Source organism: Pseudonaja textilis, chromosome 1 (assembly GCF_049901715.1).
Source record: "Pseudonaja textilis isolate UNSWEBS1 chromosome 1, rPseTex1.2, whole genome shotgun sequence".
Lineage (NCBI taxonomy): Eukaryota > Metazoa > Chordata > Lepidosauria > Squamata > Elapidae > Pseudonaja > Pseudonaja textilis.
In genome coordinates this window covers 199,859,025-199,876,337 of record NC_141990.1, presented here as the reverse complement: position 1 = coordinate 199,876,337, position 17,313 = coordinate 199,859,025, and the positions used below count along the sequence as shown (strand labels likewise).

The following is a 17,313-nucleotide window of genomic DNA, read 5'->3' as shown; positions in this document are numbered from 1 at the left end:
TTTCTAGAAGTATATCTCCTGCCATTAACAACAGCGTGCTTCTGGCTGTCATAATTAGAATTGAGGAAGCAGTCTTCCATTCTGAATTGAATCCATGATCTGCTTATCTATGTTCTTATAAAAATAGTGAAAGCTTTTCTGATGAGCAAGCAAAGTATCTGACTAGGAAGCCCTAGTACTCCTGTCCATTTTAAGAAATGGAAGGGAAGTGAAAGATAAAATTTGAAGTGCTTAAAATTCCAAAGATGGCTTAAATCTTAGTAATACACATACTTATTTGTTGCCATCTAGCAAAGATTTCCATTTCATAACCGATCCCAACTATCAAGAAGGTACATTGGATGGGACCTAGGAAAAGGGCCTTCTCTTTGGTGGCTCCCTTTCTTTGGAATCCAATTCCCCAAGAGATAAGATTGCCCTCCCACCTTGTTGCTTTTCTGCAAGGCCTTGAGGACACCGTTTTGTCAGCAGACATGAGGACCCTATTGGGACCTAATCAAGTGGCATATTTGATTCTGTTGTCACCACCATGGGGAGGGAGGGGTTGAATTTTAAACTGAATGTTTAATGCTGTATGCCGTTCAGAATCACTGTGTGAGTTGGGCGGCTATATACATTTATTTAATAAAATAAAATAAATAGCCATCCTAATGTTAATGGATCAGTGCAGCTAGTCATTCTTTCCCTGTAAAAATACTGTGTCCATTCTTGGATTGGGATGAAGTAGACAGTGTCCCAGATAAGGAGCATGGGGTGCCTTGGGGAGAGACAGGGAGGTTCTATAGGATGGGGGAATAATCTACATTGTACTGCAGGAAAAGGGAAAAAATTGTCAGGGTTTTAATTCTTTCAATGAATGATTTCTCTGCAGTGAACAAGGGGTGGGGTGGGGGGGAAATCCTTCAGGCTTGAAATCTCAATTCTGAGTAGGGAGGAAATCTTAGATTCACACAGAACTGAGATTATTCCTGGCAGGCAGCTCTTTTTTGTCAGCTCCCAGAAAAGAGAGAGTCTTCTCAGTAGGCGGCGGCAGCCGCTTGCAGTTTTCCCTGTCAGCTTCCCCTCTGAATTTCTGAGAAAGCCGGCAGAGAAGATTGCAAATGGCTATTGCATGATTGTGGGGCACTTGGTAGCTAGTTGTAAGTATGACTAGGTTGCCAAGCACTCATTTCAGTATCATGTGATTTTGGGAGAGCAGTGCGATGCCTTACGATGGCCAGAAGTGTTTTATAGGCCGTAAAACATCCTTTCTGAGACCGTCATAACTTTGGTCATTAAACAGTCAGATGTAATTCAAAGACTATCTGTATCACTGTTCTGTGACTGCACTGGTTGTCAGTCTCTTTCTAGGTGCAATTCAAAACCCTGGTTATCACCTTTCCAGCCCTAAATGGCATGGGTGAAATTATTTGCAGGACCATCTCCCGCTGAGAATATCTGTCCATTGTACCAGGTCAGACAGAGTGTGGGCAAGCTCCAGGTCCCTTCCCTTAAATATTGCCCTGTAGTGGGATGTCAGAAGTGTGCCTTTTTCATAGGAACCCTACCTTCTAGAACACCCCCCACCCCCCAGTGAGCTTGGAAGATGGTTTTGTTGAATGCATCAGAGGAGAATAGTTGAGGTACCAAGTTTTTGTTTTTCTGCTTTTATTATTTTTGGGGGTTTTATTGTTAGGAGTCCCCCAGAACTGTTTTTCTTAAGATGGGCAGCTACATAATTCTTTTAAATGAATCAGTCATCAATCAGTTTTCACTTCATTTTTCTCTAGGCTCATTTGGACCAAACTAATTATTCTCATGAAAATTCAGAACTGGCAGAATTGGATAAGCTAAGATACAGACATTGTCTCACAACACTTACAGTTCCAAGAAGATGTATAGGATTTGCAAGAAGACGAGTTGGGAGAGGTGGAAGGTAAAATAAGATATTTCCTCCAGTTGAATATTTATTGCAAGCATTTTGTAATTTAAGTTGTTCGTAATATTTATTTTTTATTTCTTTTAAAATCAGGGTATTAATGGACCGGATAGCCACAGAAAATGATCCTGTCCTGAAGCAGATTGATCCAGATATGCTAAATAGTTGTTCAAGCTCTTCCCAAAATATAGACATTTCTTCTAATTTTTCACGGACCAATGCTTCCAATAAACATTGTGGAAATAAACTTTCCCTTTCTGAAATACTAAGCAATATCAGGTCATGTCGACTGCAGTGTTTCCAACCAAGGCTACAAAACGTACAAGACAGTGATAGTGAAGAATGTACCTCAAGGAAACCAGGGCAGGCTGTGAATAATAAAAGAGTTTCTGCACCTTCTGTAGCTTTATTGAACACCAGCAAGAATGGGATTTCAGGTAGGCAAATATTTACAATATTAACCTTTAAATAAATTTCTTTTTAATTTTTTATATGAACCCTGGCTAAAAAGTCGGTCATTAGCTGTCTTGTCTGTTATAGCTATAATAATGGGGTTCAGAAAAAGTACTGTTACTATGCAGAGTTGTACTCTTAGTCATATAAAATAGCTTTAATTTTAAAATATAGTATAGGTATAATTCTAGTAATGTTTTCATAGGAATCAGTTTCACCTACAGCTGTAGGTGAAACTGATTCCTATGAAAACATTACTAGAATTATAGTAATGTATACTGCTTATATACTGCTCAATTACAAGAAGTCTCTGCATTTCCTTCTTTCAATTTTCTGTTATTTGAAACTGAATTAGCGATACATTTTCAGTCTAGTCTAGTTTAAAAACATAGTTTTTAAAAATATTTTTATTAATTTTTTACACCATTCAACTTCCAGGAATTCTGGTGGTACTCATCTATTTTAATACCATTCTATAATTAACAGCTAAAACTGAAGATATTAAATTAATTTACAGATGGTGAACTGGATTATTAGAGAAAATTCAATCATTAAGATGTTTCCCTTAGAAAAAAAATGGAAAGCTTGGAAAAAAAAACAAATATTTACAGTGAATCTTAAATAATTGTGCACAGTTATCTAATAGCCCCTATTACTATATAATTCATATCTTAAGTCTTGAGACATCACTTGTTTTAAAAACAGGTAAGGGTTTCCCCTGAGAGATGTGTCCAACTTCAGGGGACAGTGTCCATCTCTGATTGATAGCCAAAGAACCAGCATTGTCCAAAGACTCTTCTGGACAGTGTGATTATACGCCGAGACACACGGAACATGGTTACCTTCCCACTGAAGTGCTATCGATGTATCTACTTGCATTTGCATGTTTTCAAATTGCTAGGTAGGCAGAAGCTGGGGCAAGTAACAGGAGCTCAGTCACATTGTGCTTAGATCTTGAACTGTCAACCTTACGGTTGACAAGCCCGGTGTCCTAACCACTCAGCCACTGCACTGTTTGTTATATTAATCTTCTTTCTACTATAGGTTAAGTAAACAGAAAAGTAAGTTAAATGCAGTAGCTTTGATATATTTAAGAAATGTGTGCAATAAAACAGAATTAATAAAGTATGAATGGTGCTCAATAAAATACAGATCTGAGTGTGTTCAGTATGAAAGAAGTGATTTAGTCAGATAAAAGAGAATGAAAATTGAACTGAAAGACCAGTAATGTTGCAACTAAATGGAGTTGATGAGCTCCTCAAAAGGAGAAGAGCTATATCTGAAACAGCCTATGGAGGTGGTAGAAGCAAAGATGGGTTGCATAGAGGAGTATGAAGTATAATGAATGGTGTTGGTGAAAATCTAGTTTGCGCTGTAAAACATCATGGGGAAGTATAAAAGTAAGAGCTATTACTATTGTAGCCTGAAAATATAAAACCCTTACAGAACAATCTGCTCAAACATTCCACTGAGTGAAATAAGACTTATGATGGACAGTAGCTGATTTTTCCCAAATTATGGAACAGATTACAAATTCAGACTGCAGTCACCTGTTAGGAATTACTTTTGACTAAGCTCACTCATTGAATCTAAGATTTCTGTAGCCATTGTTCACCAACTTGAAAATGCTATTCAGAAAGAATTATAAAATGTTTGGTAGCATTAATTACTCCCTCCTGCAGTGTTCAAGGCTGTTGAGTACCTGCATTTTATGATGAAAGGAACAACTTCCGTGGGCTACTCTAAGTCTTTATATAGTTTCTTCATACAAATTCAGCGAAGGTGATTTAATGCTGAAATTAAAACTAAATAATAAAGAATAACCTTTTGGCAATACTGTTAAGAACAGAGCTTGGGTTATCTAGCTAGACTTCTTCTCTCTTGCCTTTTTAAATAAGCTTAGAGGAGATGGAAGAGGATTCCCCCAGAATGGGCTTTGTAGCATATAGTGCTCTGTTTTATAATTCATAAATATGAACTTGGTTATAATTCAGTACTATTTTAAGTATAGGTATTTTAACAATTTGTTTCTTGACTGCTCATTGTGTGTTTTGTGAGAATGGTAAACAGAAATGGCTTGGTGCCTTTATTTAGGAAGTCAAATTCCTATATAAAGGCACATGCTTTGGTATCATTCAAATGTTGTAGGCCCTTAATCCCATAAATTTGTAAAAACCTCTTTTTGGAACAGTCCGGAAATTTATACCAGTTGTCAAATTGAAGGATTGATAGTCTTATGTTGATATCTGTTGCTTCTGACAGCACAATTGTTCTTACTAAAAATATACAGATAATTTTGTGTTGTATTTTCAAGAGTAAATTTTATGAGAGATTGAAATTATGTTATATACATAAATAAGGAGAATTAAGTTGAGTTTAAGTCATCCATATTAATTATAACTTAAATCTCATTCATTTCAATAGATCTACTCTATGGTTGAGAGCCATTAACAGATACATTGTCATAGCCAATTAACTAGTTGTTAATAGACCTGTTGTGATAAGCTCCACCTACAAATCATTTAAGAAAGGAAGCAACCAAAAGTCAAGAAAAGGGGTGAACAAACCTAAACACAATTTTCCTCATCATGTATCTATTAACTAACATCCAAGTAAGTATCATGCAAACAAAAGCAATCAAAGAAAAAAAAAACCCAGCTAAAATGTAGTCAAAGAAGGAAGAGTTCCTCAATCAAGGCTAGTCAAATAAGCTACCACATACTAAGTAAACTTCATTCCCTTATGCATTAGTGTTATTAAGCCTGGTAGTGAAAATGAAGAAAATGTGAAAGCAATCTACAGATAACAACAACAGCAACAATAATAATAGTAATAATAATAATGGGCTACGGATATTTTATGCTTTTTGCACTTTATATTTGATACCAAAAACACATCTTTTGCTCCTTGTTGAAAAGAGAGGCTGTTAGCAGATAGTGTTTTAAACTGTGATCTAGTATCCAAACAATACATTAAATAGGTTTTGCAAGCTATAGAGTTGTGATAATTACTAATAGAACTGAATGATACTACTTGTAAAACTGATCAACCCTGTTCTACACCACAGTCAAAATGTCATTAATTATTTTGGGGTAACAAAAATAGTAACATTTGTAAATATGAAAACTTAATCTATTCTTTCAAAACAAAAACAAAAAAACCCCAAATAGTTCTGGAGAGATAGTGTGCCACAAGTTAGCGTAAAAAAATTAGAGCAGAATTTACAATTGGAAGTTAAGTGCAATGCCATTAACATATATCTGTCTTTCAAATTGTGGATGGCTTTGTACAGTCAAAAATGTCTATGATGTGCCCTACCAATGAACACTTCAGAAATAACTTGTTTGGATTCCATTGTTGATCACTCTATAGATTTTGTTAATCCTGATGTATATTTGTGTGAGAGAGAATTATCTTATCTTATCTATCTATCTATCTATCTATCTATCTATCTATCTATCTAATCTACTCTAATCTAATCTCTATAATAGTCTATCTGAGCAAACAACTCTGGGTTTCTCACAAGAGACATAATTAAAATCTTTAAAGCATTTTAAAACAAAAACCATTAAAACAATAAAAAAATGTTAAAACGTCTAATTCAAGCAAGCAAGATATTTGGCCTGTTAACAATAAAGCCAGGAGGTGGGGCCCTTGGCGTATGTAGTGCTCCATGCTCAAGAACATAGCCAAGTCTTCAAAGCTTTATGGAAGGCTAACAGAATTGGGGCCACTTTAATGTCCGAAGGGAGGGTGTTCCATAAAGCAGGGACTGCTGCAGAAAAAAGCTTGTTTTCTAGTCCCTGTCAATCAACATTTAAACATCTAATACGCAAGTGGCCGAACTAGAAGCTGAGAGAACCCTAGGTTCTTCCCTGGGTTCAGTGGGCTCAAGCTCTTCCCAGATTGATTTGCAAGTTGTAGCCTCCATTGTCTCCAAGACTCTGCTCTAAGGCTGGAGTCCAACACGAAGCAAATGTGACTGGTTTTATCTGCCAGATGTGCAGCATATTCTTCAAAATGCCTCTTTAGGTAGACTTATTCTCTTTAAGGCGGGACCGAATCACTGAAACAGTGCTGCTAGGTGGCTATCAGCAGACGCAATAAGGGGGGAGAAATAATTACGTTTCACCACCCTAAACGCCATGAGGTAGGCCTTCATAGCAGCTCTAGCTCGTGTTTGGTCATCTTTACTTCCTGTCTTTCACCAGCAATCTAGGCATAGAAAGGCCACCCAGGCGCAATCCACTTTATTATTCCATTCAGCCTCCAAGGCTTCAACCGAACTAAATATTAAGCTTTCTGGAATAACCTTAAGTTCTCTCTGGAACCCAATCAGGTCCATTAGTGGCCTAGGGCAATCCAATCCAATAGGGCCAGCCTTCCTGCAGAGAGAGGTTGAAAAGAGGGGTGGGCGGGGGATTTAAGGCTCAGTAGTGTTCTAAAAGTAGAAGTAAATCATCGTCTTCCAGATTGGTACACGGCCGTCCTAACGAGTGAGAAAAAGACAAATATTTTGAATTAAGAGACAGATACATCCAGGAAGTAATTCCGAGCATATCACTTGAATTCTGTGTTACCTACAAAATACGTCTTGTTTGTCAGAATGCATATTGAATACGGCATCATGTTTTAGATTTCCCTTGGATGTTTTATATGTTTTTATTGAGGAGAAGCAGGTCTCCTCTGTAGATCGTTGGAACAGTCCATACTAAAATACATTTGACTCCTTATCAATAATGGAAGCAGAGTTTTACCTGCTTTTGTCCCTACAGGTCAAAAAAAAAATCTTTACATTTGGAAACCTAGCTGTTGCTCTCTAGATTTCACATGTGAGGTGATTTTTTAAGCAGAGGAAAGCTTAAATGATTGGAGAGATAAACTGAATGAAACAATTAAATCTTGGCATACGACTATAATTGGGTCATATAATTAAATCTTGACATGACCACGATTGGAACTTTCATTGGGCAGTGATGCAGGCGTTAAATGATTTGTGACTGCTTTTACAACTTTTGCCACGTCGTTAAACAAATCACACTATCATTAAAGCAAATCTGGCTTCCCCCTTGACTTTGTAATCACATGACATCAGGATGCTGCAACTGTCACAAATTGCATGCTGATTACTAAGCAACCAAATTTTGATTATAGGACTGCGGGGGATGTTGGAGCAGTAGTAAATGAGAAGCCTGGTCATAAGTCATTTTTTGTTCAGCTCAGTCATAACTTCAAACAGTTAAACAAATGATTGTAGGTTGAGGACTACTTGTAGTCTGAAGTATTACGTACATTATCATGTTCAACCTCAGGATGAACTATAGATCTCTCTTCAGGCTTGGCCACTGGCTCATATTTATGACAGTTGCAGTGGGTTAGGGTCATGTGATCACTTTTGCGTCCTTCTGGCAAGCAGTCATTGGGGAAGCCAGATTCACTTAACAACCATGCTAGTAACTTTACCACAGTGATTTACTTAACTACTCTGGCAAGGAAGGTCATACAGCGGGGCAAAATTAACTTAATAAATGTCTTAACAACAGAATTTTTGAGCTCAGTTGTGGTTGTAAGTCAAGGGCTACCTGTAATAGAAATGCAAGGATATACAGATAGTCCTTGACTTACAACAGTTCTTTTAGTGTCTGTTCAAAGTTACAACAGCACTGAAAAAAGTGACTCATGACCCTTTTTCAGTTAACTAACTTTGCAGCATCCCCATCATCATGTAATCAAAATTCAGATGATTTGCAGCTGATGCATGTTTATGACTGTTGCCGTGTCCCGGGGTCATGGGATCCCCTTTTGTGACTTTCTCAAAAGCAAAGTCAGTGGGGAAGCCAGATTCACTTAACAGCTGGGTTCCTGATTTATCAACTGCAGGGATTACTTGACTCTGGCAGGAAAGGTTGTAAAATGGGGGGGGGGGGGGCTCACTTAAATTATTCAACAACATAAATTTTGGAGTCAGCTGTAGTCATAAGTTGAGGAATGACACTTTGCCCCTTTTCTTCACTTTTATTCTTGTGCAAAGATCTGAACAAAGATATATAGTTGAATTGCACCTGCTCTGCTCTTCTTGAAATCCTTCCCTTCAAAGGAACATTGTCAGGGTGAGGAGTGTACATTACCTTCCCATTCCCATTTTTTACAAATCAAAAGATTTAATAGATTTTGGAGAAACGAATATTGGTGAGATGACCAGAGTTTTGTGACTGTGAGATGGGCAGCATGTAAAATAAATATATCAATAAAATATTTACTATAGGAATCAGCAGCCTGAAGCTCCGGAGCTTTTTTAGAAACTCCTGTAGTTAAAGTAACTAACAAACTGCAGTATAAATTCTAAAATGTCATACAGTGCAAGTTGTAGCTAAGTAATCCTGGAACATTCTTCTCCCAGCTAATCAAAATATAAAAAATCCTGACCCTATCCATGTGTATACCAGTTTGGATCATCTCGCTTTCTTAAAAATATTATGTGCATCCCAATTATTAAAAGAGTGCCAACTGTTAACCCTACAATAGAGAAAGTTAAAGCAATTTATATCAATTTTCTGATTTTAGTTTTAACCTTTTTTACAATATGAACTATTTTACAAACTCTTTTCTTTTGCCCCTGATGCTTACATAAAATTATAAGAAACAAAACAGGGCCTGGAGTTGCAAAATATCTGAAATATTTGTGGTATTATAAATGGAATTGAAAACTCAAAATGGAACTGAAACAGTTGAAAATGTTTTTGTGTCTTCTATATTACAGGTATAAATATACTGTATGTAGGTATAAATATACAGTAATTTAACTGCAACCATAAATGCTTTTGAACCAGTTTTAGCCTCATTGGCTCAGTTCTAGTTTATTTTCATTGATTTGCGTAATTATTTAGAAAGCTGTGGTAACTTCTGGAATAGAATATGTTTCTCATAAAAAAATTATATTGACATAACTGACCAACAAAGCCTTTCAGTTTCTAAATAAGCTAAGTTCAGTTGGATTGCTCAAGCTAATTTAATTGACCATCCCAAAAATATATTTCCAAACTATTATACTTGTGGGTGGTTTTTTTTAAAAAAAATCTAAATTGGAATAGTATGAGTGAAAATGAAATGAATGTCTGCAGAAATATTCTAATCAAGACCAGTGGGAGTTTTCATGAGCCATCAGCTGTTAGACAAAACCAGAGCAAATGATACAGTTTCCCAATTTCCTTTATATGCTAAATTGTATCTCTGCTTGTGATGCAGTTGCTATGTGTATTAAGAAATTCATTTGTTGTAGGTATTCTCTTAACTAGGCAGGTGCTTAATCATTAATTGAGATAATTGGTACAAGAAAAAAAAAGCACATTAGATTTTTACTCCCATTATTTGTGATAGACCTGCTTATAACATATTCTCTGTTTCAATGGAGTTAGAAGTAGCATGAGCCTACATTCAGATAACCTTGACCTAACAAAGTACTGCTATTCGCTGGCTATGATATTGAATGGTGGGAGGTCTGAAAAAGCCAGGCGGTACAAGAGATAAACTCTGTGCTTAACTGTAAGCTTAGGAAGATAAAATGTACAGACAGGACTATTGATAAGAAATGTGAAGGTCTTCATATCTTTTGTCTCATTAAACATTTGCATGCTGAAACTACCCTTATAGTTTTGGTGGCCTCCAACCTAGTAACTTTAGCAAGTACTGCAGTAGGAACGTGTAAAATCTATCCATAGTTTTCAAATCACAGTAAAAAATTCATTGAGTTCTGGAGTACTACAGATATAACAACTCAGTTAATGAATGATGATTAAATGCAGTTGAAACTGCTGCTTTTGTTTTTGGTGTTTTTTAAAATAATAAATAACACTTTACAAATGTTTTTCTTAACCTATGTATTATTTTTGTTACAGACACCATCTGCTATTCAATTTATAAGAAGTAGTTAACTAATTAAATTAGTGAACAGCTTAGTTTAAAAGTTTAAAATGATCATTTCATAAATTCATTGTGCTATGTAATACAGCTATTTAAAAACTGCTTCATTTCCCAATCCATGGAACTTATGCAGTGACTTACCTTAAGTTCAAGCATGTTGTCCTTTCTATCTACAGTAACTGGGGGTATTACAGAAGAACAATTTCAGACACATCAACAGCAGTTAGTTCAAATGCAAAGGCAGCAACTTGCTCAGCTCCAGCAGAAACAGCAGTCTCAGCATCAGTCCCAACAGACATATCCAAAAGCACAGGTAACAAATACCTTTCTTGAAAATTGTTTGTGAGCAGTGACGTAGCCTGTGGTATTGCATTTTAACCACTGTGCCACCATGGCTCATAGCTTGCTCCATCTTGGTGTCCTCCCCATATGTGTTGCCTTATAACTTACATCACTCTTAACCCAACTGATGGAATATGCCTTAGCCAGAAGACATTAGATGGGATGGTGGTCTTGGTTTTATTTCATGTATTTTATTTTACTTGTTTCTCTTATATTCTAGAAACCAATGTAGACCCAGTACTGCTTTTTTAAAAAAATAATAATCCATTTTTTGTCTTCATATCTACCTCAAATAGACCAGTCTCTAACATACTTAATATGCAACCAAAATAGAGTAGATAAATGCAGTTATGATTGTGACAAAAAAAGGACTGCCACAGTCATGTTTGTCTATTAATGATAGCCCATATACTGTATTCATTGTTGATTATAAACTAATACTGTTAGTGCTTGTGTGTCTGTCTTATAGAAAAATCTGTTTTCTTCTAATTCATACAATAACTTTACAATTCTTCCAAAGAGTACTATATTGAGCTGATGGCAGCAAAAAATACCAATCATGAGGGCACATTAAAGAATAGCAGATTCACTGTGTTATTCTTTAAGGCATGAGCTTCCTTGGGCTACAACCTGTGGTGGAGTAAATCTGCTAGTTTGTAATGTAATGCAGAATCCCAGTGAGTCATTTATTAATATTTGGAATTTGATATTAATTTCTTAATCAGTTTCCCCCCAGCCTCTTTGTAATGTTGATTCAACATTATTTAAATAGTCTAATAGTATGAATTATTGCCTTACCTTGAACTTTATGACACTACTAATATATGATCACAATGGACATTATTTTGAGTGTTTTGATATTTTTGCATTTGTTAGTGGTTGCAATATAGCGTGTTGTTCAGTGTCTCATACTTATTTGGGTTTCTTCCATGTACACAAATGAAATTTAATCCTCTTTGGAAGGGATGTGGAGATATTTCCATTTAAAGAAAGGTGCTTTTAACATTTCAGCACTGGACCACAACTTTTAAAATGGTAAAGGTAAAAGATAGAAAGCAAAAACCTTTAGCTTCTTTAGTAGACAGAACCTAATCTGAAGCCAATGAAAGCCTATATGTTCACTCAAAGCAGCCCCTTCCTCTCCTGCAGCCACACAGATACTTGCAGTCTAAGAGTTAGAAGCAGTTCTGTCACTAGAAGAACATCTCTTTTACTGTAAAAGAGTTAATTTGATTGCATCTTACAAATAGTCTGTAATTATGAAAACTGTTGTGTAAATTTTCCAGGGCTCAAGCACTTCTGATTGCATGTCAAAAACGCTTGATTCGGCCAGTGCCCATTTTGCTGCATCTGCAGTGGTGAGCGCACCCGCTCCCAATCGGGGTGAGGTGACAAAGGAACAGAGTGCCAGCCACAATATCAACGGTGTTGTTCAGCCAACAGGTATGTTTTTTTTCGTTGCATTATTTTCATGTTAGTTTGTAGCAAATGTTGCTAATTCTTATTTTAGATGCAAGAGAAAGTCTGAGAAAATGCTTGATAGGACAGTAATGATTGAATTTTTTTTAATTAAGTCATAGTATGGACGATTTTGATCTTTTTGTTATTTAATAAAAATAATAAAATTGTTGTGTATTTGCAAATTCTTACATATTTTAAAGAATTACATTGTACCTTTGAATTTAAGAGACAAGTCCTTGGATGTAGATCTCTTTCATTATTGCTTCATAGCAGTAACATTAACACTTAGACTTATATACCGCTTTACAGTGCTTTACAGCCCCGTTCTAAGCGGTTTACAGAGTCAGCATATGGCCCCCAACAATCTGAGTCCTCATGTTACCGACCTTGGAAGGATGGAAGGCTGAGTCAACCTTCAGCCGGTCAGGATCGAACTCTTGGAGTGAGCAGTGACTTAGCCTGTGGTATTGCATTTTAACCACTGTGCCACCATGGCTCATAGCTTGCTCCATCCTGGTGCCCTCCCCATATGTGTTGCCTTATAACTTACATCACTCTTAACCCAACTGATGGAATATGCCTTAGCCAGAAGACATTAAGATGGGATGGTGGTCTTGGTTTTATTTCATGTATTTTATTTTACTTGAAACCTATTGAGTACATCTGTTTTGTTTTGAACAGCAACATCAAAAACTCTGTATTCCACCAATATGGCTCTGTCATCTAGCCCAGGGATCTCAGCTGTACAACTTGTAAGGACAGTTGGTCACACCACCACAAACCATTTAATCCCAGCATTGTGCACAAACAGCTCTCAAACACTTCCGATGAACAATTCTTGTCTCACCAATGCAGTTCACCTCAACAATGTCAGTGTTGTTTCTCCAGTCAATGTACATATCAATGCAAGGACTTCAGCACCATCGCCAACCGCCTTAAAACTTGCCACAGTTGCTGCCAGTATGGATAGAGTGCCAAAGGTGACTCCAAGCAGTGCCATCAGCAGCATAGCAAGGTGTGTGTCTTTTGGATATGAATGAAGCAAGCTCAAGCTTCTGTGATGTCTTTGTCTCCTTTTAAAAAAAAAAACAAAAGTGGATTTCCCATCGAATCCTAACCCAGGAAAGGCTGAATTAAGTAATGATATTTGATTTGTGTATGTTGTTGAAAAAAAGTCTGCTTATGATCTACCCTCATAAGTGGAAGGCTAATTCAGCCAATTATTTTATATTATAAATTTCAAGAAAAATCTAAAATCCTATAGATTATGTATAACAATGTATAAATCCTATATTTCTATATTTATACGTTGTTTTATCCTTCTAATGCAAATTAAGATTCTCTGGTTTTTTTAAATTTTTATTCCCATTCCACATGTTCTGAGAGAAATTATTTGCCATTTGAGAAATATTGCATAAATTGTCATTTTCTTCCTAGTAAAGTTTTAGTTTTGTTGTGTTAACATTTCTCATACAATAAATGAGAGATGCCAAGTTAACAAAATGTCAAATATTGAGAAATTATACCACGTAGCTCATTATTATAATTATATATTTATTTGCCCTTCTCTTTTCACTTTCAGAGAGAACCACGAACCCGAAAGGTTGGGTTTGAATGGAATAGCAGAGACTACAGTAGCAATGGAGGTGACATAACCTAACACAGTAGCTCAATGTGTGCTGATGGTGTCATTTATATTCCAGCTGAATGCAAAACAAAACTCTGTGGATCACAGGGGATTAAAATGGACCTAAACGGACTATCATATCGTATATTAAGTCGATATATAATGTACATTTTGTAAAATTGGGAAAATCACTACCTTGTAAAATAGTTTATTTGTATCATCAATATTATTTCTGTTACTTGAATAGTAGATATTCATCATCATGCTTTTGCACTTGAATTTGCAACTGAATGGATTTAAAAATAATTCTTTAAATGGGATCATGAGCATGAAATGGGATCCTGCATCACTTGTTTTAACTATTTATTTTGCCATGTTTACATTTTGTATCTTGTAAAAAAATAAATCCAACTTTGTGTCTAAAAAAAGTTAAAGATTCATAGCTAGGAAAAATTCTTGTAATTTTTTTCTAAAGGAAATGTAAAGTTTTCACTTGGTTCATTTTGTTTCACAATTTTAGATGGACTTTTTGGTAAATACTTTAGTGGCATTTCACTGTCAAATATGAAGTTCAAGGCAAAATAGTATTTTCTATTACTGTGCAGGGGAAAGGGATGGATCGATACATGCAAATTTAATGTAGTAACCCACTTTTCCATATATTTTGAATGTATATTTCTATTTATAATACCAATTTATAAAAAATAATTACACAGAAAACCTGACTAGTACAAATTATGCATCTAGCACATATTAAACTGTGCAGATATGAAGAAAATTTTCAACTGATTATATTTTATCTGAAGTCTGCATAATTTAACCGGCTTTTAACTGTAACACACCACATAAATGATATTTTACCAGGTATGTATTGCATTATATATCATTGCAATAATTATTGGATGTCTAGATATCGAGCCATCCCAGGTAATGGGGGAGGGGGGAGGGTCATGGCAGATTGTCTTTCAATTTTGGAAAGTTTTCCTGTGGCTACAAGGCAAGTAACGGGTTGGAAAAAGTCTGACTGTAAGCGTTGGACACCTTCGTAGTGTAGTGTTTTAGTGACTTTTTTTATACGGTTCTTGTAAATTAGATACGTGTAGTGGTGTTTCAGAATGTTTGTTTATGCACTAGTTCAGACAACTTTCCCTGTTACTTGTTCTTGATAAGTGAAAACTGCAGGGAAATAAAAATACATATCAAAACATGGGCATCTTGCATACGTATTTATTTCACAACATGGAGAACAATTTGTAATTTTTGCAAGCCAGTAGTTATCAGACACCAGCAATTTGGCACGAATAACTTCAGCACCACCTCAATAGAATGATGATTCTAGAAGTGCAGGCATGTAACCTGCTGGATCAGGAAGTGTGTGCGCAAAAACTTGGTGGATGGAATTGGGTGCTTATATCCAGCACTTGGGTTGTGTGTACATAATCCCCACATTGAGACTGGTACTCTGTAAACATGGAACAAAGTGACACTGCTTTCTATGTGATGAGCGCTAGGCATGTACAGAACTCTATGGGCAGCACATAGCGCATGTGTCAGTTTCTGAACTGGGACTTGAAACTGTTTAAAGAGTTTTCCTTCATTTGTACTTGATGTATGTGCATATTGCACATATAATCACTACCTCATAGCTGTAATTTATGCTGTACACGCTTTTGCATAATTATCTGAATGGAAATTTACTATTTGATTATGTAAGTGGCAAATCATAACAATACTTCACTAATTTTTATCTTCCTCCAGGTATATTTTTGAAGTGAGTCTGAACATATTTAAAGTAAAGAGAAACAAATTTGGCTTCTTTAGGTTCAATTTAATTTTATTACTGATTTTTATGTTGTGCTTCTTTTAAAAGGATAAATCGTGTGTATACCATGTTATTAATACTTCCATTTGGTCATTATATAAAAATCTCTGCCTCTTTTAAAGTAAAATGGATTGACCCTTTTTGCTTCTTGGCTATCCTAGTTTTCCAAAGATTAAAAAAGTAGTCAGAAAATACTAGCTAGTGCATGTTTTCGCTCCATGAAGTCAAAGAGTTAATGATTGCATTTGCATACCAGTCTAGTATGCTTTAACACTACAACTTTGCTCAGGAAATACATTCTAGGTAATTATGGCTGATCTTTATTTCTCAGCCACCTTCCTAGAAATTAGCCTTTAAAAAGGCTGAGGACAGTATATGTGAAGTGAAGCAACACAGCATGCATTGGATGGAAAAAGTCAAAGACACTTGGATATTCTTTAGTTACAGGTTTACCCATGATCTGATTTGAATCAATAAAAATTTACTATTAGCAAATGCTACAAGCCTGCCGACACACGGTGTCTTTGGCCCTTGATATATCTAACTTTGTAATATTTTCATAAAACAGGTTTTGTTACAAAGTATTTGGACACTTGAAAAACTGAGGAGTCTGCAGAAGTGACTGGGTTGCATGGAGAAGTAACAACACAACATAACAATTGTAAATCAATGCTGCAGTAGATTAATTTGGGATAAGCTATTTGTTTCATATTTTTTATATCCTGCTGCAATCTAGACTTTGGGCAGCACACAATAGAGACTAAACAAAGAAATGCCCTAGATGGCCATCAGAAAATCTAACCCTTATTAAAAGTACAGTGGAAAGGTATTGTTTTAATAGCTGTGTGAAATACCCAAACGAAGAGGCTGCTAACATTTCCAGAGGCAATGAGTTCCAAAGTACAGGGACAGAACAGAAAAAGGCCTGCTGCCTGGTCCAGGTCTATCTCATTGTACGTAGTTGGGAGAACTCTTTAATATTCTCATCTTTTTGCAGGATGAACACATTCAATCTTGACAAATGACACCTGCTTCTACATACCACAGAGTTCTGAATCAGTGCTTTAGAAGTCCAGCTGGTAACCTTGAAGCAACTTTAGCAGTAGTGTTATTTTACTATGGCAGGATTGTACTGTTGGTAATTTAGCCACTGCATTTTGGACCAGCTGCAGCTTCTAGGTAATCTCTGAAGGCATTTACAGCATTCCAATTCAGTGTTGATTGAAATAAGGGTTACATGGCCAGGTAGGATTGTAATTAGCATGCCAGACAAAGCTTGGCAAAAGCCCCATAGCCTCTACCTGTTGCTCAAGCAGTACCTACAAGTCAAGATCATGAACCAACACCTTTAGAAACTGCCATTCTACCCTATCCGGCAAGCTTCCTGAATGTTTATGGCTGAAAAACAATTTGGTTTTGGATTCAATCCAGCATTATTTTGATCCGTTCAAACCCTGACAGAACCCAGGCGCCAAGCTTTCTAGGGCATCCTTGCTCTGGCCTGTCCTCCCAGGGTCTTCGATGATAAATAGGTTGGGTAAGAGCACTCCCTGGTTCCTTAAATTGAAACAACAGCTGGATCAAGTGTTAATTACTGACAGGAATGACCTCAGGAGCTGAAACTTGAATCAGTGTTTCTGACTCCCGAGCCTTGTATGCAGCCTGGCAAGATACCAGAAGCCAATAGTATCACATGCCACAGAAGGATGTTACAGAAGTAATAAGGTGCTCTTTCCCATCAAGGATCCGGATGAGGATCATCCACCAGAG

The 17,313-nt window shown here is 36.3% G+C and overlaps 1 protein-coding gene across 1 annotated transcript in view; it reads left to right on the top strand.

The window, feature by feature from the left end:
• The window catches only part of EPC2 (enhancer of polycomb 2), a 47,283-nt gene extending 32,355 nt beyond the window's left edge, over window positions 1-14,928 (top strand). The window contains exons 9-14 of the mRNA XM_026697235.2: window positions 1,770-1,915; window positions 2,012-2,355; window positions 10,468-10,604; window positions 11,920-12,076; window positions 12,776-13,109; window positions 13,677-14,928. Of these exons, the coding sequence (XP_026553020.1) occupies window positions 1,770-1,915; window positions 2,012-2,355; window positions 10,468-10,604; window positions 11,920-12,076; window positions 12,776-13,109; window positions 13,677-13,749 (1,191 nt within the window). The 3' untranslated portion in view covers window positions 13,750-14,928. The remainder of the gene's footprint in view (window positions 1-1,769; window positions 1,916-2,011; window positions 2,356-10,467; window positions 10,605-11,919; window positions 12,077-12,775; window positions 13,110-13,676) is intronic.
• Window positions 14,929-17,313: the final 2,385 nt, after the last annotated feature.